This window comes from Ziziphus jujuba, chromosome 9 (assembly GCF_031755915.1).
Source record: "Ziziphus jujuba cultivar Dongzao chromosome 9, ASM3175591v1".
Lineage (NCBI taxonomy): Eukaryota > Viridiplantae > Streptophyta > Magnoliopsida > Rosales > Rhamnaceae > Ziziphus > Ziziphus jujuba.
In genome coordinates this window covers 780,650-801,331 of record NC_083387.1, presented here as the reverse complement: position 1 = coordinate 801,331, position 20,682 = coordinate 780,650, and the positions used below count along the sequence as shown (strand labels likewise).

Sequence of the window (20,682 nt, the reverse complement as noted above, 5' to 3'; positions counted from 1 at the left end):
TGGCCAATAGTATCCTTGTTTGATCAATGCATATGTCTTTTGCCATCCCGGATGTCCAGCCCACAAAGTGTCATGGCAGTCTTGCATTAACATTTTTCTTAGGTCTCCAGCCCTTGCGACCAACAATCTCTTTCCTTCTGTCCATAACAGGCCATCCTCTTCCCAGAATTGGCGAGTTTTCTCCTCTTTACATAGTTTTAGGATGTTTTGTGCACACTGGTCTCCTCTTAAATGCTGTTTTATTAGTTCTTGCATCGAAGTGGCAATAGTGCTTGCAGCCACATTAGCCAGTGCCTTTAACGCCGTGAGCTCCATCTTATGACTCAAGGCGTCCGCAGCCTAGTTTTTAGCCCTCGCTTTGTGTTCGAAACGAAGGTCAAACTCCGCGATGAACTCCTGACGACGAGCTTGTTTCGGGGATAGTTTTGGTTGTGTGAGGAAGTGACTAACAGCAAAGTTATCAGTCTTTACTGTTAAACTGACCCCAATAGGTAGTGCCTCCAGGTTCTCAGGCAATGAATTACGGCAAGTATCTCCTTCTCTTGAACCGTATAATTCCTTTCAGCTCCCGATAACTTCCTGCTTTCATAGACAACAGGATGACCATCTTGAAGTAGGACTCCGCCTAAAGCGAAGTCAGATGCATCAGTTTGGATTTCAAAAAGTTTCGTGACATTTGGAAGGACCAACACCGGGTCACTGATCATGGCTTTCTTTAGTTCCTCAAATGCGCCCTCGCATTTCTTATTCCACTCCCAAAGCACATCCTTCTTTAGCAACTCTGTTAAAGGAGTTGCTTTCTTCGAGTATCCTCCGATGAAGCAATAGTAGTAATTTGCCAATCCTAGAAAAGATCGAAGTTCTTTCATGTTGTTAGGAGTTCTCCACCCCTGGATGGCTTTTACCTTCTCCATGTCCATACGGATCTTCCCCTCCTCAATAATATGGCCTAGAAACTTAGTTTGTTTCTTTGCAAAGGCACATTTTTCCTTCTTCACAAATAATTGGTTTTCTCATAGCCTTTGAAGTACCATTCCAATGTGTTCAACATGCTCTTCTAGGGTAGGACTAAAGATTACAATGTCGTCCAGGTACACCACCACAAATTTATCAAAGAAGTCTCGGAATACCTGGTTCATGAGAGTGCAAAATGTTGCCGGTGCATTCATCAACTGAAAAGGCATCACCAGAAATTCGAAGGCCCCATATCGTGTGACATAAGTGGTGTTCTCTTTCTCCCCTTCGGCAATCCCCACCTGATAGTACTCCGATCTCAAATCTAATTTGGTAAAGAATTTGGCTTCACTTAGTTGATCGAATAAATCAACTATCAAAGGGATCGGATATTTATTCCACACAGTGACCTTGTTTAGTACTCAGCAGTCTACGCACAAATGCAAACTTCCATCTTTCTTCTTCTGATATAGAACTAGGTGCCTTCAAGGGTCTTAGGAACCCTACCTTTAATAGCTCTGTCAATTTCTGTCGTAGTTCTGCTAGCTCGGACGGGGCCATTCGATAAAGCACTTTAACTGGAGGTTTTGCTCCCAGTATCGGTTCTATCTTGTGGTCAATGTCTCATCGAGGAGATAGGTTCTTCGGTAGGTTGTTTGGCATCATGTCGTCAAAGGATTTCAATGCATCTAACACCAATGGAGGGGTTGTCTCATCATCTTCGTCCTCCTTTACCACTACCAATGCTACGTAAGAGGGTTCTTTACATCTCAACCCTTTCTTAAATTGGAAAGCCGATAGAAATTTGGAGTTGTTTAGCTGCTTCCTATGTAGTAGGACTGCTACTGTTTGCTTTCTCATCATCAACAAACTGTTAGCAACCAGAATGGGGATCAGCTTCTTCGTCACCAGGAAGTTCATTCCCAAGATGACATCAAAGTCATCCATTAGTACTACAATCAAGTCCACTCGGTCGTCCCAAGTTTCCAGCTTGAGAGGTATTTGTTTTGCCAAGCCCACCGTGGGTAGGGCTTTGGAATTTACAGCCTTCATTTGTCCCGCATCCTCTTGTAAGCGTAGGCCTAACCTTCTAGCTTCATTTTCTGAGCAAAAGTTATGGGTGGCACATGTATCCACCATCACGCTTCTAACGGCCTTCCCATTAATCACTGCTTCCACAAACATAAGACCTTTCTCCTTAGTCTTCTTAGCTTGAATGACCTGTCTGTTGAAGGCATTTAAGAATCTCAGCGCCCCTACTTGGACGTAGTCTTCTCCTTCTTCTGCTATCCCTTCTCTCATTTTCTTGGGAACGAATGGAAGCTTGTAGTGTATTGAGGGTAGTCTTGTGAGGGCATTCGGCAACTCTGTGGGGATCATTGCATAAGAAACATGTCATAGGTCAGGGTTTCGCGGTGAAAGGTCTCTCGAGCTCAAAGGTTTCTTGCTGTCGCCTCCCCCAGGACTGGTGAGATTGGTGGGCCTAAAGAACCTACCACTATTGGCATTTGAGGGAGGTAGTTGTGGTCTTCTATTGCTGGGGCTTTTTGTCGAGTAGTCCATTAGGCGCTCTGCTGCCCCTAGCGCTGAGGCTAAATCTTGCACCCTTTGTCATTGGAGTTTGGTCCCAATCTAAGGTTTCAAACCTTCCAGGAAATAAAAAAGCTTATCCTTTTCTGACATGTCGTGGATATCAAGCATGAGGGCCGAGAATGCTTTCACATAATCCCTCACATATGCTTTCACATAATCCCTCACATTGCCAGTTTGTCTCAGTTCTCTTAGGTGTCATCGAACAATTTAATCCACATTCTCGGGAAGGAATTGATTCTTGAGTTCTTTCTATAGTTAATCCCATGTGTCAATGATACATCTGTTGTTTTTGATATCTTCATATTTGGATCGCCACCATAGCTTTGCATCATTGGTTAGATACATTATAGCCGTGGTCACCTTCATTTCCTCCGAATCCGGTCTTATCGCTCGAAAATATTGTTCCATGTCAAATAAAAAGTTTTCGAGCTCTTTCGCATTGTGCGCCCCTCCGTACGCTCGAGGCTCATGCACTTTGGTATTTATTTGCCCCATTTACATCTTCAATGCTTCCATAGTAGCTCGAAAGTCCTCCGTCAGGTCATTCACTGTGGCCATTAGGCTGTCTATGGCCTCTTCCATGGCTCCATCTCGCTCGCCCATAGTGGAGCTTGAGGGGCTAGTACTCCCCCATGGGGTTTGTTTCCCCTTGAGTGCGCTCACTTGACTTGCTATGTCATCGACGGTCTCCATCTTCTCGAAGACCTCCTATCAGTTATGGCCTTTGATTTATGCATCTACAACGCCAACAAGCTCCCCGAGCTACTAGTCGATGGCATCGAACCTCATTTCGTTTGTTAGCTTTGGCATCTTGTGCAAGTCACTCCCAACCCCGCTTTTATACCAACTGTCACGGTCCCACTCTTTCGAGTGTACAACGCGGGCTGTGCGATGCTTACTAGCCCCTCAGGATAGTAAGCCAACCGTTAATGTCCCTCGCAAGCAAATAATCCATACGATATTAGTATTATGCAAGCATAAAGTAAGTAATAAAGCATACAATAACAATCGTTAGAAAAAGGGACAAGCAAACAAGGCAATAACACAATTGAAGGAAATGCGTTCATTTTATTCGGTCTTGATGGAGAGAACAGCAGAGAAGTTTACAAGCACGCTAGTAAAAGTTCTCACCTATGTTAGTGGTCTAGCCCAACAACTTGCTGACTAGCCACCTCCTTCTAAAAAGCTTATTGAGCCATTTTCATTCCGACAGGAATATACATCAAAATATGCAAAAAATCATAATGGCACTATATCTTACAATAAAAACTAGAAATTCAAGCAAGTGACCATGGACTTGACTAATGACTCTAGATGAACTTGGCTTGGTAATTACAGTCAAAATGTGAAGGTGTGTGTGACTCTTACACTATGCCTAATATTCCAATTATATTTTGTTTTACTTTCTACTTTGTTTCTTTCAATGTCCGTTCCAGTTGGATTTTGCTCCCAAGCTAACTAGAACATCTTTTATTAATAAAGAATTCCGAATGTAAATATAGTAGTTGCTAGTAGTACTCTCACTTACGTTTTCTCTATATCTTACTCTTAACTTTTGCCGTCTTTAAATTCATGGTGACCACTAGATGGTTGGATACATGATGTCCAACAAGGGCCACTCACTATACAAAATGAATTGAGCTCTCTCTTATACTTTATGGAAATAATTTTATTGGCCGATGTCCAGCAGCTTATATTGCCGTTTGATTACATATAATTTGGAATAAAATATTTTATACAACACATAATTGGATGTTACTTAGACAATATAAAAAGTTTGAAATCGTGTAATAAAAAATGACTAATATATATATATACAATTTTACTATAAAACACATACACACATATCAAATGTGTGCACGCTAGATTATATGTAACAAAGTGAACACTCATATTTATTGATTAGTTTACTTATTACAAAATTTTATATATATAGTAAACTCCCTTATTTGGAATTTGGATAAAAATTTTATTTTATCAAGGATTAACTTATCTCCTACTATAAAACCACATTATAATCAATAAATGACCCGACAAAATTTTTTTGATAAGAGATTAGCTCTATATATAAAATATATCTTTGACAAAGTATGAGTAAGAATAAAGCTTGCACACAATTCTTCTATGGTATTAACGTTTGCACTTTTTAAATGTGCGAATATTCGTAAAAACAACTATTTTTGAATAAATCATCATTAATATTATTATAAAAAAATAATAATTTTTTTTAAAAATCATCGTTTTTGCGGATGTTGAAATTAAAAAAAGTATAAACATTCGTATCATGATAAAATAATAATAATAATAATATATGTATTTTGTGATATATATATATATATATATATATATGTACATACAGTCCGACTCTAATAACAATACTAAGTTAAGTATATGGTGAAAATGCAATGTTCTTAATTTAGCGTCGTCGTTGGAATGTGGTTATATAATAGATAAAAGTATTTCTCCATGTAATTTTCACTTCAAGTTATCATCCCCGAGTACCTAACTTAAAATAAACATATACATTCTGCTTGGCAAAGTTATCCATTAATTTCAATATAATATATGTACATACCAAACCAAGTTTAGACTTCAAAGCCAAGAAGATCTTGGGGGGATGATTAATGTATAAAATTTATAGGAAAACTCTTATATCCATATCTATCTATATATATATATATATATGCATATATGTTTAGCATGTTATAACAATATCGCTGTAGCTAGATAGATCAACAATATATAAATATCGAGAAAATAGATACACCTGCTATCAGTTGAACAAAGATGGCTTTGTCGGTGACAAGAACAAGGCAAAGCCTAGTTAGGCCGTGGGAGAAGACACCATTGACAAGGCTAGATCTGTCAGTAATGGATAAAATACCGGTGCTCCGATGCATGGCTCGAACGGTGCATGTGTACAGATATGGGAATGATGAGGGTGCAGGGTGCAGGGTGATAAGAGAAGCCTTGTCAAGGGCATTGGTTCCCTACTACCCTCTTGGCGGCCGGCTTATACAGTCTGCTGCCGAGCTGCAGGTTGAATGTTGCGGCCAGGGTGTGTGGCTTGTGGAGGCGTATACTAGCGCTACCCTTCATTCTCTCAATTACTTAGAACATGCTTCTTCTTCTTCTTCTTCTTCTTCTTCTATCCCTTATGATTATGATGACCTTCTTCCTCCTGATCATCATCATCATTTTTCTGAATCCCAATCCCAATTAGGCAACGATGAACCCCTTGTGCAAATGCAGGTAAACATGTATTAATAAAAATTTGGTCAGTTTAATTAATTAATTAATTAGTTAATTAACTATATACACTTATGATCAGGTGACTGGATTTGCATGTGGTGGATTGGTTATGGGTCTGAAATTCTCTCACACCATATGTGATGGCCTGGGAGCTGCACAATTCCTAAAAGCTGTTGGGGAGTTGGCCAGAGGGCTCGAGCAGCCCAGCATAGCACCGGTCTGGCATCGACACTTCATTGCGTCTTCAACTAATTCAACCGGCCACTGCCAGAATATTGATGTTGTGCCAAATTACTCCATGATCGACCACCGGCTAGAGCAAACAAACATAGACATTTCCATTGACAACATCAATAAGCTGAAGCAGGAGTTTGAAGAATCAACAGGAGGACATAGACGACGTTGCTCTGTGTTTGAGATTGTTGCAGCCAGTTTTTGGAGGTGCAGGACCCAAGCAATACTAAACCAAACTAATAATAACAAGCAAGCTCAAGTCATGATGATGACGTTGGTTTTCTTTGCAAATTGCCGGCACCTGATGGAGCCTCCGTTGCCGGAAGGTTTCTACGGCAACTGTTTCTTTCCGGTGGTAGTAAAAGCGCCAAGCGAATGGCTTGCTGGGCCATCCACATCCGTCGTGGACGTGGTGAAACTGGTCCAAGAAGCCAAGGCTAAGCTTCCAAATCAAGTGGCCAAGTATTTGAACAAAAGGAAGCAGAATAATACTACTAGTACTTGTACTAGCATTACTTTTAATAGTCATAGTGATGAATCTGATGATCATCAGGGGGATATCGACGATCCCTTTGCGCCTCCCCTGGGTTACACCACGTTGTTTTTGTCGGAGTGGGGCCGGCTGGGATTCAACCAGGTTGACTTCGGGTGGGGCTCGCCACTGCACATCGTGCCAATCCAAGGGTCCAGCTTCATCCCCGCTGGCATCATGGGTTGCCTCCCTTTCCCAAACAAAGGTGTCCGTTTGATGACTTGGTGTGTGGACGAGGCTCATCGCCAACCCTTCATTCATCACATGATCAAACTATTTCCTTGATTAATTCTTATATATATATATATATATATATATATCCTTATTTCCTACCTTCCAATATTTACATGAACCTTTTCCAACCTAGACCGATTAGTTCCTTCTGCTTTTCCCTCTATCAATCTGCCATACATATGTGCACCTAATTGATTAATATATGCTGAACTTGGCACTGCTTAATTTTCTATTCTGTAATAAGGACAATGCGTTTATATTGACACATTTTAATCTCTTTTATCGTTCCTTCGTTAAAGTACCGTAAGAGAAAAAACCCATTAATTTCAAATTTAACATATTTATATATCTAGATACTATAGAGACAATCCATTTTTAAAAGATATTCAGTCCGTAGCATATATAACAAATTGCTTATTCCAATTTTATTTTATTTTGTGTGTGTGAATAAATTCCTTTATTATTCCTTGGGCAATACAAATTTTTAAATGAAACACTATTAACTTATAAAAATTTGATTTGACATGTATATTATCTAGTGTAACATGTTTGCCCCAAAAACAATAATAAAATAAAATAACTCAAAAAATAAAATTTCTATACATTAAATATGTCACAGTACCAATCCGGAATGAGATTCCAACTTCCTAATTTCATTACTTATAATGATATCTCAATGGAGAAATGGCCACCTTCTTTAATTGGACTGCTGAGGTGAACTGGCTTTTCCTGCCGGTGAGTCTTCGATAGAATTTCCTCTAGGGAAAAATAGTATTTGAAGTTTGGAGAGTTCATGAACAGCTCAGCCAAACTCAGTGCACGGCACTTAGACTCATATTCATTATATAATTACAAATGCTAATGTTCTATATAAGTTGTAAATTAAGAATCCTACTCTTCACGTCAAATAACAAATGCTTATATATCAAACTGTTGAACATGCGAATGATGCTTCCCTCCGTTAATGTTGAATCAATGCCTATCTCTCATGTTGAAATCATGCATAAACAATCAAGTTATTGTATTCTTTGACTACTTTCTTTTTGTAGATTATATCTATATATATATATATATATATATATACACCATATTCTAATTCTTTGGATAACTCAATCTTTAAGCACCGGCCAAATAACAGTATAATAGAAACACAAAAACAAAGACAAATTCACACTCTAGATATATAGAGGATACATATAATCTTCATGCATTCCTACGCAATGAACTGATCGGTAGAGTTGATCATATACTAAGAATTTTTTTGTTTGTAACTACTTTTGGCGTTAGACTTGGTCCTCGATCATTATCATGTGGTTTTAAGAAAATCATAAAAAAGGAAAAAATATACAGGATAACAATAAAGAAAAAAAAAAGAAGGAAAAAAAAAAAAAACAACAACAACAACAAAGAAAAAGATGATGGATGAGAAGAAAACTATTGGCACCAACTTATAAAAAGGTTAACGTCAAAAGTTTCGCTTCTTATTATTTGTACTTTAACTGGGCTAGGTTTTAATCAAATAAATTAAATAAAAACAAATGATCATATAAAAATATAAAAAATAAATTAAATTAAAAATAAAAATAAAAGAATAAAAAATAAAAATGGCAAGTGGTGCCTCAGGGTATGGCGGGTCTGAAGTTGACTTATTCATTGGTAAAGCCTGGGCCCAGAGACCAAGGAAATCTATTACTTCCCTTTAACCAACGCTAATTAGCTAATTAAGTTTAGAAAAAATTAAAATGAAATAAAATAAATAAAAGAAAGGGTCAAAAATTCAATTAATGAAACCGCTGATGCTTTGCTGAAGTATCCCCATGTTAGGCCATAAGAATATATAAAATAAAACAATGATGGTTTGGTTGAAGTTGAACATTTCTTCCCCACTAAAAACAGTCTAACAGAGAGAGAAAAATATATATATATACACAAGAAATACAACCAAAAAAAAAAAAAAAAAGAAACACACACACACACACACACACACACATACACACACAATCTAATAGTAAGAAGATATAAAGCATAAAAACTAAAATTAAAATTAAAATAAAAGTTGGCTTCTCATACACACAACACAACCTCAATGGGATTGCATGCCATCAAACTTAATTAGAGTTCTCACGAAATGACGCTTCACCATCAATCAATAATTTACTTGTTATTTTATATGTATAGAATAAAATACTCAAAAGTCTCCTGCAGTACCAGCAGAGACCTAACCCCTGAGCTCTACCAACAAAATCAAAGTCGTGAAAAAATAATATATGTAAATGCAGCAAGAAAGAAGCCAAGTTGGACGATTTGAAAAGTTTGAACATGCCATCATATATATATATATATATATATATATATATATAAATATATTTATTCACACTTGAGAATTGACAACCATCATTTATATATATATATATATATATATATAAAATATGCAATTTACATCAACACTTATTGCTCTTTGTATATATGTTAAAAACCAATTTTGGAGTTTAATCTCAAAACTCAATTCCACCTACTACTTGTCAATGAAATGAACAAATAATGTAGTGTGTGTGAATCATAATAAGGAGTTGAATCTTAACACGCAAGTAGACTTCTAACTCACTCTTAAATATATATATATATATATATATATATATATATATATATATATATATATATATATAAATAATAGGTAGACTTTCTACTCACAACTTCTAGAATAAAATTTTAAAATTAATTTTTTAACCCGTAGCGGTAAGTGAAGGTGGTTGGAAACCAACCGGAGACAAATATTATTTAATACGTAAATTGCTCATACCAAGACTTTTGTGCCAACCCAAAACGGTGAAAAATGAAAAACAAAGAGGGGAGGGGGTAGAAGAGGATAGGCTATGACATATGCTCCATGTATAGCAAGTAGAGCAGATGTAGTTGGTTGTAAAAAAATTATTTGATGAATTAATTTCATCTCTTTCGACATTAACTTTTATGTAAGTTTTGAATTTGATTAATAAGAAGAAGAATGCTGCCCTGTCCCACTGTCCAATCCATTACCATGGAATTAAAAAGCTTGGATATAATTTGGTTGACAAAGTGAATTAAGTTCCGGCTCTTTTTGAGTTTTGAGTCTTTGACCAACGACCTGGCTTCACGTCCATTTAGATATATATTAAGATGAATACAGAGAGGAGATGACTGCGCTTTAAGAAATATCAAAGCCAATAACATTTTTTTATATTGTGAAATGTGCTTTGAACAGCTCACACACACAGACATCAGCACCTAGATCACATAATTTCCAATAGTTTAAAGCTCCCCACAAAATCAAATCCCAGAGAGCTGGTGCTTTGCGGTAAGCTTTTTGTTCTTCTATTTTTTTGTCGTAGGAAAATCATTAAGACTGACTAGAAAGATATTTCAGTTTGCTTCTGCTGCTTTTGGCTTTAGCTTATGTATGTATATATTCTATTCATTATTGTGCTTTCTTTGCAAATATGATGTTGAGCATTTTTAATGATTTGGATTGCAAGAGTCAGCTTTTAATTTGAAGAGTTTCTGACTGGTTTTAATGGGCGACAGGTCAAAATAGTGTTTGTACAAAAAGTTTCTTTTCCTTTTTGTTTCTCCCTGTTTGACCGCAGTAAGCACTAACTTAGGCAGTGTCTGTTTCTGTTTGGGGCTGAATGATGAAACCTTTCTTTTATTTTATTTTTTAATTTTTTTAAGTTGTATAACTACCGGATGCCAATGTATCGTTGTCTATGTTTTTGCGGAATATGAAGTAGGATCTTCAAAAAAGAACTCTTTCAAACTGTGTTTGCTTAATTCTATTTCTCTGCAGGTAAATGCTCTGAATTGTCTGTCTTGTAAGATGGATATGATAATTGGTGAATCTATTGATGTGAACAAGTTCTTTGATCGGATGGATTGCTTGCTTGCTACATAATAATAACTATTTTCTATATAATCCAATGAGGAAGGAGATGCCGGGTCAACCTCTGGCTTTATATGTGTATTATATATATATATATATATATATATATTTCTGGCCTGCTTGCTCGTAGATTTGGAATTACTCAGAGCCCTGATTTAGATTTCCGTTTAATTTGTCATTTTCCCTTGGACAGTTTTGTATGCCGGCTTAATGTTTGTTTTCAAGTTGATGAATTCTCATGCTGCTCTGCTTTTCCGCATGCAGGTGAAAATTGGGTTGAAATTATTAATTTCTTAGTAAAGCAGAAGCAGAAGAAGAGGCTAAAGCAAAAGCAGCTGACTATTTGGATTAAGAAGTAGGAAAGAACATTTTGGAGAAGCTGTGATAACATGGCGGAAGAGAATGGGGTGCAGTTGGGTGGTTTGCATGTAAACGATGCAGGCACATCAAAAGGCCCTCCTCCCGTTGAAGAAGAAAACAACTCTGAAGAGAAAAAACCAGATGAGAAGGTTCCATTTTTCAAGTTGTTCTCATTTGCAGATAAAACTGATATCATCTTGATGATCCTCGGAATTATTGGTGGCATTGGGAATGGCTCATGTCTGCCCATTATGACAATACTCTTTGGAGACATGATTAATTCATTTGGAAGCAACCAAAGCAACAAAGACATAGTTGATATCATTTCCAAGGTACAACGAATTATACATATATATGCTTTAGCTTTCTCTGGCTCTGACTTGAATCGGAAACTTATATAACTGAAACTAAGCATGAAACTTGCTTTGTCCATGGTATAGTTTTTTCTGAACACTCCTCCTCGAACTTGTTAAATTATTGATCTGAAAATGTAACTGATAAGTTAACCTGGCAAAATTTGGTAGGTCTCTCTAAAATTTGTCTATTTGGCAGCGGGGGCTCTTTTTGCTGCATTTCTTCGTAAGTAACATCTTAGGCCTAGAATCACTGAAACTTAACTTTGCTGTCTCTCATGCATTAATTTGGAGCTGATCTAACTTTTTTCTTTGTCAGAGGTGGCATGCTGGATGATCACAGGGGAGAGACAAGCTGCACGAATTCGTAACTTATATTTGAAAACCATATTGCGACAGGATATTGCTTTCTTTGATAGGGACACAAACACCGGAGAGGTTGTTGGAAGAATGTCCGGTGACACTGTTCTCATTCAAGATGCCATGGGTGAGAAGGTACAATTATTGCAGATGCAGCCAAAGTTCATACCTCAAAATCACCTTCAAGTTACCTCTCTTTTCTCTTTGGTATAACCATGAGTTCATAATAGTCTTTTATATTTTGCAGGTTGGGAAATTTATACAGCTGATATCGACATTCATTGGAGGCTTTATAATAGCATTTATCAAAGGGTGGCTTCTCACCCTTGTCATGTTATCTGCTATTCCTCTTATAGTGGCAGCTGGTGCATCTATGGCCATAATCATAGCCAAGACAGCATCCCGTGGACAAACTGCTTATGCACAAGCAGCTAATATAGTTGAACAAACAGTTGGCTCTATCCGAACAGTATGTCAGAGTTCTCTATATATGCATATACATATATATGCTTGAGAACTTATGAATTCTTGATTAACTTTCAACAAAGTGTGTGTTTATCAATTGTAATTGCTGTTTTTCTTTTTTCCCCAAAGAAGTATGATATCAGCATTTTTTGTTTCCTGTCTAGGTTGCATCATTTACTGGGGAGAAACAAGCAATAGCAAAGTACAAAACGTTTCTTTCAAGCGCTTACAAATCTGGTGTTCAAGAAGGCACAGCTACTGGAGCCGGTCTTGGAATTCTCATGTTTGTCTTCTTCGGTGCCTATGGTTTGGCTATATGGTTTGGTTCAAGGTTGATAAGGGATAATGGTTACAATGGAGGTGTAGTGATAAATGTGATTATTGCTGTATTGACGGGATCTATGTAAGCTAAAATCTTTTATACTGTTTTAGCCTCCAGTGAAAGTGGTTCTCTTTTATTTTATTTATTTACTTGTCACTTTTTTGAACTATATGGATAAAACAGGTCCTTGGGACAGGCATCTCCTTGCTTGAGTGCATTTGCTGCTGGTCAAGCTGCAGCATTTAAAATGTTTGAGACTATCAAAAGGAAGCCAGAGATAGATGCTTATGACTTCAGAGGAAAGAAATTGGATGACATTCGTGGAGACATAGAATTAAAGGATGTTTATTTCAGCTATCCAGCCAGACCAGATGAGCAAATATTCAGAGGATTTTCTCTTTATATCTCTAGTGGCAAAACTACTGCTTTGGTCGGACAAAGTGGAAGTGGGAAGTCAACAGTGATAAGTCTGATTGAGAGATTCTATGATCCACTAGCTGGTGAAGTTAGGATAGATGGCATCAACTTAAAAGAGTTTCAGGTTAAATGGATTCGAGGTAAAATCGGTCTTGTCAGTCAGGAACCAGTATTGTTTGCATCCAGCATCAAGGATAATATTGCCTATGGAAAGGAAGGCTCAACCATTGAAGAGATCAGGGCAGCAGCTGAACTTGCAAATGCAGCCAAGTTCATCGATAAATTGCCCCAGGTTGGTTTTGTTTATCCGCAGATAATTTTCAATTTCAAGGTATTGTGTGTGTCCATCTTCATGATCGGAATAATTCTTAAATTGCTTTCATGAATGTCAATTTTGCATTCAGGGACTTGATACCATGGTCGGTGAGCATGGAACCCAGCTCTCTGGTGGTCAAAAGCAGAGAGTTGCAATAGCACGGGCAATTTTGAAAGATCCGCGTATTTTACTTCTGGATGAAGCTACAAGTGCGCTAGATGTAGAATCTGAAAGGATAGTGCAAGAAGCATTGGACAGAATTATGGTAAACCGGACTACTGTTGTTGTTGCTCATCGTTTGAGCACCGTGAGGAATGCTGATATGATTGCTGTCATTCATAGAGGAAAGATGGTTGAGAAAGGTAAACCATAATATTGCCATGAGAAAACTCCCTTTAAACCTTCTTGCAATTGGAGCTTATTTGGGAGCTTATCCCACCTAAATGTCGTAGATTTATTAGCTGAACTGTGTTGTCTTTTTTGTGTGATTCTGATTATTTCATTAAGCATAAAGAAAACAACATCATCAGTAGTTTTGAGAATTTTCAATCCACATCCTCCTTGAAATCAAAATATTATTTTTGAAGTTCTTTTTTAGTGTCACTGAATTAGCTAGGAAGATAGATACATTATACATGACAATATAATATGAATTTTTATGATCAGGCTCACATTCAGAATTGCTCAAGGATCCTGATGGACCTTACTCTCAGCTTATACGCATGCAAGAAGCAACCAGGGAGTCAGAAAATCAGAACAGATCCGAAATAACAACTATGGAGTCTCTCAGACAGTCAAGTCAAAGAGAGTCTTTTAGACAGTCGAGCCAAAAAATGTCATTCTTGCGATCCTTAAGTCGGGGATCATCTGTAGGAAATAGCAGCCGTCACTCATTCTCCATGTCATTTGGTATACCAACAGGAATTGGCATCCATGACACTACTTTGACGGAGCCAGAAGACCCAGCACTAGCAGCACAACGACTCCCCAATGTCTCATTGCGCCGCCTTGCCTATCTCAACAAACCGGAGATACCAGTAATTCTAATTGGAACTGTAGCAGCTATCATCAGCGGTGTTATACTTCCAATATTTGGACTGCTTATTTCCAGTGTAATAAACATGTTTTACAAACCGCCTGATGAGCAAAAGAAAGATTCAGAGTTTTGGGCACTAATGTTTATGGGCCTTGGTCTCACAGCATTTGTGGCAATCCCTTCACAAGGATACTTCTTTGCCGTAGCTGGATCCAAGTTAATCAGACGTATCAGACTGATGTGTTTTGAGAAAGTGGTTCACATGGAAGTTGGATGGTTTGATGAGCCTGAGAACTCAAGCGGTGCAATTGGTGCGAGGCTCTCAACAGATGCAGCAACACTGCGTGCCTTGGTTGGAGATGCACTGTCACAGATGGTTCAAAACATTGCAGGAGCAGTTGCAGGTCTGGTCATTGCTTTTGTTGCAAGTTGGCAGCTGGCATTCATCATCCTTGTCTTGCTTCCTCTAATTGGAGTTAATGGATATGTTCAGATTAAGTTCATGAAAGGATTCAGTGCAGACGCAAAGGTATAATATGGTTCACAAAACCAATGATATCGTAAGAATTTAATCTTTCATGGTAGTTTATTGTTCACTCAGATATGTAAACTGCAAAATTTAATGTGGTTGCAGACGAAGTATGAGGAAGCCAGCCAAGTCGCTACCGATGCAGTTGGGAGTATAAGAACTGTGGCTTCTTTCTGTGCTGAGGAGAAGGTGATGGAACTATACAAAAATAAATGCAAAGGCCCGGAGAAGGCAGGGATGAGGCAAGGGTTGATCAGTGGAATAGGATTTGGGGTGTCTTTCTTCTTGCTTTTCAACGTGTATGCAACAAGTTTTTATGCTGGAGCTCAGCTCATTGAATCTGGGAAAACCACATTTTCAGATGTTTTTAGAGTAAGTTAACCATGCATTGCATCTGATGCCTTTGGAAATGGAATGAGAGAGTGTGGCATGATCAATATAACACTATTAATTAATGTTTGATGTGGCGATGGTTAATAAATATTTTTTTGCAGGTTTTCTTTGCATTGACAATGGCAGCAATGGGAATTTCTCAAACAAGTTCTATGGCTCCTGATTCTAGCAAAGCCAAGGTTGCAGCTGCATCCATATTTTCAATGATAGACAGGGAGTCGAAGATAGACCCAAGCGATGAGTCAGGAACAACATTAGATAATGTGAAGGGAGAAATTCAGCTTCGCCATATTAGCTTCACGTATCCATCAAGGCCAGATACTCAGATTTTCCGGGACCTCAGTTTAACTATTCATTCTGGAAAGGTAAATAATAATAATAATAATAATAATGAGTAAATATTATCCATTTAATATACAGAAAAATTGGAGAAAAGAGAATGACAGTTAAAAGGTTTCAAATGGCAGACAGTTGCCCTGGTGGGAGAGAGTGGAAGCGGGAAATCCACAGTGGTAGCATTGTTGCAAAGATTTTATGATCCGGATTCAGGACAGATAACATTGGACGGAATAGAACTTGATAAGTTCAAGTTGAAGTGGCTGAGGCAGCAGATGGGGTTGGTGGGCCAAGAACCGGTGTTATTCAACGAAACCATCCGCGCCAACATAGCATATGGAAAGGAAGGGAATGCAACAGAGGCAGAGATTGAGGAAGCAGCCAAGTTGGCCAATGCTCACAACTTCATCAGTGGCTTACACGAGGTAGATAGGAATAGAGGATTTGGCTTTTGGCTTTTGGCTTTTGGCTTTTGCATGTGTCATTATCATAGCGTTAGTGAATTCATGGTATTGGCAACATTTTGCAATTAAATTTAATATGGCGATAATGGCATGGCAGGGATACGACACCATGGTTGGGGAACGAGGAGTGCAATTGTCGGGAGGGCAGAAGCAGAGGGTAGCCATTGCACGTGCCATCATAAAGAGTCCCAGAATACTGTTGCTGGACGAGGCAACCAGTGCACTGGATGCTGAATCGGAGAAAGTGGTTCAGGATGCATTGGACCGAGTCATGGTCAGCCGGACCACCGTGGTGGTGGCCCACCGCCTCTCCACCATCAAGAACGCTGACTTGATCGCCGTCGTCAAGAATGGAGTCATCGTTGAGAAAGGCAGGCATGACACTTTGATTCACAAAACCGATGGCTTTTACGCCTCCTTAGTTGCCCTTCACACTTCCGCAGCTGCCACTAAATAAAAAGGCACCAACTAAAGCAGCGACCATAACCTCCTTTTTCTTTCTTTTACGTTCTATCCTATTCTCATTCCCATTGTAATATTCTTTGCTATCCCACTCCTACTCACGCGTGGCTAAATTTTTTGTCAATTCCATAAATAGAAGAAATAAATTTGTCGATTAGAAATAAAACGCTAAAATTACTACTTGGAAATGCATGCGGCCCGTGTCTTGTTGAGGTCTCAGAGTTCAACCGACACAGTGAAAGACATCAGCAAGTCAGCAACTACAGAATCCAAAATATTTACGCTGACTTCCACTGTGATCTTCTTTTTTGTTTTTGACATTGGACTTTGCTCATCGCTTCATTTACATATGCATAAAATAAAATCATTTACTTAAAAAAAAAAAAAAAGGAAAATGCATTAAATAAAATCAACCAAACAAATAAAACAAAGGTCAAGTGAAATTCACTCTATTGATAAACCATTTAAACTTATATTAAAAGATTGCGAGTTCAAAACAATAAAAAATAAAAATTATTATAAATGATAAAAATAAATAAATAAAACAAATAGAACAACAGGTAATGAAGACAACCACATTCTTTGACTACCAACTTGCAACAACAAGCTCCATCTTAAAAAAAAAAAAGGAAAAAAAAAATGGTTAAACCTCTGCTACCGTCCACCACACCACATACAAGTTAAAAGGAATTGCCGAGTGTTGTACTCGCGTATTTGTTTTCCTCCGCTTTTAGTATTCCTTTTCGTATTTTTGTTTGCAAATTAATAAAATAGATAGAATGGGTCAAGGGAAAACTCGTTGTTGTTTTGTTACGAAGAACAGGAATACAACCTTTTAAAAAAAAAAAAAAAAAAAGGTAAATACATTTGCCACCGAAATGCCTATTTTCTGAATTTAAAACGACTCCCTATACACCTTTTTTTCCAGTTCTCTCAGCATATATGAAAAATATATAAAAAGTAATCCAAAAAAATAAAAAAATAAATCAGAAAAATAATAGCGTTACTTATATCTCAAGGATGAAACTAGTAATGCTAATCATCTTCTTCGCTTTCATCACTATACGAAACCAGACCAGTCTTAGCAGCATCATTCCACTTATCAGCACCACCACCATTAGGTGTTGCTATTGGCTGCGAAGATTTCTCAATACCTACATCAGGTACTTTGGCCGCGTTTGAAGGCTCTTCAACATCTCCCTGATCCAACTTCGCTCTTTTTGGTTGTGGCTTGACTTTTATGAGCATGCCTAATGAACGAGCAGGAGGATTCTTCTTCCCAACCGACTTCTGTTCCTGCAAGCAGAAACACGATGCATATACAGCTACCAATTAACTTCCAAGTTTCAACTATACCAAACACGCAGAGCATGTGAATTGGCATCCCTCTCTCTTTCTTTCCTTCACCACAATCTACATAATAGTACAAATCGAGCCACAGTATAGCTGTCCTAGTCCCTAAACATCATTCCAATCCCACCACTACCTACCAATTCTGCACTGTTTGAGTCAGGATTTTTTTGGTAAATCTGTTTCAGGCAGGTTTGTGAATGCAAATACACCAAGTAGAAAGTGAAATTAAAGAAGCATACTATCGCATAAAAATTAGTAACGAACCAACCTGCACTACTGGAACAGGAGGTGATTCCTTAAGCTCATGAACAATCATAGACTTAGCTGCGACTGCTGCCTGAACCAGAAAGCAAAATAATAATGTCTTTAGATAACAAAGAAGGTGAACATCTAGTGTAAGATCTAAAATAAAGCCCACAAAGATACCATCTTGGAAGACAAACTAAATGGATGAATAGAGCTTTAACTTGCTAGTTGAATTATTTACATAACATTTTACATCAAAAAAAAAAAAAAGTCTTCCCTCTCTTTATTATCACACCACTAAAGCATATAAATATGCACAAACATGCCTTTTAAGAGTTCAAGCATTGATTGATCAGTAACATCCCAAACGCTAGAAAAAAGAAATCACAACAACAACAACAATAATAATAATGCCTTTTTAACGGAAATGCAGGTTAAACATGATTGCTAACCATGTAAAATCAATTCGCTTTTACTGGGGAGGGGAAAAAGCGTTTGAGTAATAGATAGATTTCAATAAACAACTTTCCTAACGTGGCTAGAAAAACCATTAAAGTGAGATCTCAAGGGACAAGTAAACCTAAAAATATAACAGCCAAGAGGAAGATTATCTGGGAATACCTTAAAAGTAATGTAGAATTTAAAGATGATTATAAGCTTACCTGAAAACTTCGAAGCTGAAGAGCTTCCTCATCTGCCACTTGTTGTTCATATTCCTTCCTTGACTTTAGGAACAAAACTATTGTTAATTAAGGTAGAATAATAAGAAGGGAAAATTAAAAGAAAGAAAGTGAAATATTAAAATAAAGTGTTTAAATATTTATTTAAACACGAGGGGTGGTGTGGGATGAATACAATTACATGAGACTTACCAGCTCTAACTTGTCAAGAAACTCGGTCTCATCTTCGTCGAGAGATTTGGGGGGTCCTGTAAGTTATAGTGGAATATTAATTCGGGGACAGGGAGGGAGAGATTATATATAATTAATTAATTAATTAATTAATTAAATTATTAAAATAAAAAAAAAGGCAAGTGGAAATAAAACAGACTGTGCTTGAAGCGTTCGTTAAACTCAGCATCCCGCTTGTCTTTATTTTCCTTTAAGATCTGCGGTTGGTTTTGAGTAGAAAAAATGAAGTGAGCGTTTTACCCAAAACAACTACAAAATTCAACACTGAATATTTGGAGGGAAAGCAGAAAGTAGAGAGAGAAAGCGACAGAAATAAACCTCGTAAAGGGGTCTATCCCTCTGAGCAGTGCCATCTTCCACACGCTCACCCCTTGTTCTCTTTGCTTCATCCAACTGCTCCAAACCATTTCCGATTTTGCTTTCAACAATCAAAAATTACATGCTTTTTCTTTTCTTTCTTTTTTTTTTTTTTTTTTTTTTTTTATAGTGAAACATTTTAGGGTTCCCAAATGTTTCAAAAATAATAATATAAGAAAATAGAGAGGGAATCATTACCTGGTCCTCGGAAACAAAATTCATAAGCCTGATAGGACGCGTAGTCGTAGATTCTTCAGCCATTTCAAACGCAGTGCTTCTTATTCGACCTTCAACTTCGATTGACGTATGTTTCTGCAGCACAACACCCACACCCGCCACCCCCACCACAATAACAGCGGGAACACTTCCCTTGATCAATTGGGTTGGGTTGGGCCACCATCGTGCTTTTATAACGCTGGGCCTGCGTCCAACTACCATTTGCTTACACATTTTGCACGTGCTGTTCTATTTGTACCGCCACAATTCCTTCTCCCACTCCAACTATTTATTAACAATTTTAACTCTGCATAAGATTATTTAAAAGAACTATTCTACAATACATTATTTAATACACACCTTAAATGATTCCTCTAAACAACCTTTATAATGTTCTGTTGTACTCATTGGAATATCACAAATGTTGGTTGGAATCAAACACTTGATAGATGAACCATTTTTACTGAAAAAGGAAAAAAAAAAAAAAAAAAAAAAAAAAAGATGAACATTTAAAATATAAAAAATAAAAAATAAAAATCATTATTGGGTAGATTGTTCAGAAAACCAAAGGCCAAATCGTGCCCAACCAGCGCCAACAGAATGTATAACAATCTCAGAGGCGTCCAAAACCCAAAATTTCATCTAAAATTAAAAATATATATAATATATATATTATGTAAAAACTGAGAATCACGATGAAAATTAGTGTTGGAGAATCCTAATAGCATAAATCGGAGAATATATTACAGTCTCATTAACGCCCAAAATTCGAAACCCGGAAACCCCAACATCTCTTTTAAACCAATAAAAAATCAACCCAAAAAAAAAAAAAAAAAAAACTGAAATTAAGGAAGAAAAATAAAGAATGGATAATCATATTCTTTTAAAGCACAAAGTTAGGAATAGAGAATGTTTCGCTATAACTCATTCCCTCTATGTCCTTTACACGATTCTCTGCTCTTATGTTTTTCACGCGATTATTTTGAATGGAATAATAAAAATCGTGTGGTTTTTAGTTTTAAAACTAGTTTATGGATTTAGGGTATTTCATATATTAAGTAAATTGTAGAT

At 37.3% G+C, this 20,682-nt stretch overlaps 3 protein-coding genes across 4 annotated transcripts; 2 read left to right on the top strand and 1 right to left on the bottom strand.

The window, feature by feature from the left end:
* The first annotated feature begins 5,266 nt into the window (after nt 1-5,266).
* On the top strand, nt 5,267-7,087 carry LOC107426190 (acyl transferase 4). Its single transcript, XM_016036299.4, has 2 exons — nt 5,267-5,799; nt 5,879-7,087. The coding sequence occupies exons 1-2, from the start codon at nt 5,335-5,337 to the stop codon at nt 6,848-6,850; spliced, it is 1,437 nt and encodes a 478-aa protein (XP_015891785.2). The 5' UTR covers nt 5,267-5,334; the 3' UTR covers nt 6,851-7,087.
* A 2,575-nt stretch (nt 7,088-9,662) lies between these two features.
* Nucleotides 9,663-16,740, top strand: LOC107426166 (ABC transporter B family member 11). 2 transcript variants are annotated; one of them, XM_048481326.2, is made up of 13 exons: nt 9,663-10,133; nt 10,980-11,407; nt 11,600-11,654; nt 11,748-11,923; nt 12,036-12,257; nt 12,418-12,656; nt 12,759-13,284; nt 13,397-13,670; nt 13,975-14,873; nt 14,979-15,245; nt 15,368-15,631; nt 15,734-16,027; nt 16,164-16,740. In XM_048481326.2, the coding sequence occupies exons 2-13, from the start codon at nt 11,105-11,107 to the stop codon at nt 16,521-16,523; spliced, it is 3,879 nt and encodes a 1,292-aa protein (XP_048337283.1). In that variant the 5' UTR covers nt 9,663-10,133; nt 10,980-11,104; the 3' UTR covers nt 16,524-16,740. The 2 variants fall into 2 exon arrangements, with proteins under 2 accessions (XP_048337283.1, XP_060667406.1); XM_060811423.1 differs by lacking the exon at nt 9,663-10,133 and adding an exon at nt 10,140-10,233.
* A 568-nt stretch (nt 16,741-17,308) lies between these two features.
* Nucleotides 17,309-19,752, bottom strand: LOC107426169 (uncharacterized). Its single transcript, XM_048481327.2, has 7 exons — nt 19,594-19,752; nt 19,357-19,431; nt 19,178-19,235; nt 19,000-19,055; nt 18,790-18,852; nt 18,150-18,218; nt 17,309-17,824 (listed from the first exon to the last, which is right to left on the bottom strand). Exons 1-7 carry the CDS (start codon nt 19,654-19,656, stop codon nt 17,564-17,566), a joined length of 645 nt encoding a protein of 214 aa, XP_048337284.1. The 5' UTR covers nt 19,657-19,752; the 3' UTR covers nt 17,309-17,563.
* Nucleotides 19,753-20,682: the final 930 nt, after the last annotated feature.

What these genes read in the sequence shown, in the direction of transcription:
- LOC107426190 (XM_016036299.4), top strand. Translation starts at nt 5,335, where the DNA reads ATGGCTTTGTCGGTGACAAGAACAAGGCAAAGCCTAGTTAGGCCGTGG. An exon ending in AACCCCTTGTGCAAATGCAG is followed by an intron (nt 5,800 to 5,878) that starts GTAAACATGTAT and finishes ACTTATGATCAG; the next exon opens with GTGACTGGATTTGCATGTGG.
- LOC107426169 (XM_048481327.2), bottom strand. Translation starts at nt 19,656, where the DNA reads ATGGCTGAAGAATCTACGACTACGCGTCCTATCAGGCTTATGAATTTT. An exon ending in ATTTTGTTTCCGAGGACCAG is followed by an intron (nt 19,432 to 19,593) that starts GTAATGATTCCC and finishes GGTTTGGAGCAG; the next exon opens with TTGGATGAAGCAAAGAGAAC. An exon ending in GGGATAGACCCCTTTACGAG is followed by an intron (nt 19,236 to 19,356) that starts GTTTATTTCTGT and finishes AACCAACCGCAG; the next exon opens with ATCTTAAAGGAAAATAAAGA.
- LOC107426166 (XM_048481326.2), top strand. Translation starts at nt 11,105, where the DNA reads ATGGCGGAAGAGAATGGGGTGCAGTTGGGTGGTTTGCATGTAAACGAT. An exon ending in TCTTTTTGCTGCATTTCTTC is followed by an intron (nt 11,655 to 11,747) that starts GTAAGTAACATC and finishes TTTCTTTGTCAG; the next exon opens with AGGTGGCATGCTGGATGATC. An exon ending in GCTGTATTGACGGGATCTAT is followed by an intron (nt 12,657 to 12,758) that starts GTAAGCTAAAAT and finishes TGGATAAAACAG; the next exon opens with GTCCTTGGGACAGGCATCTC.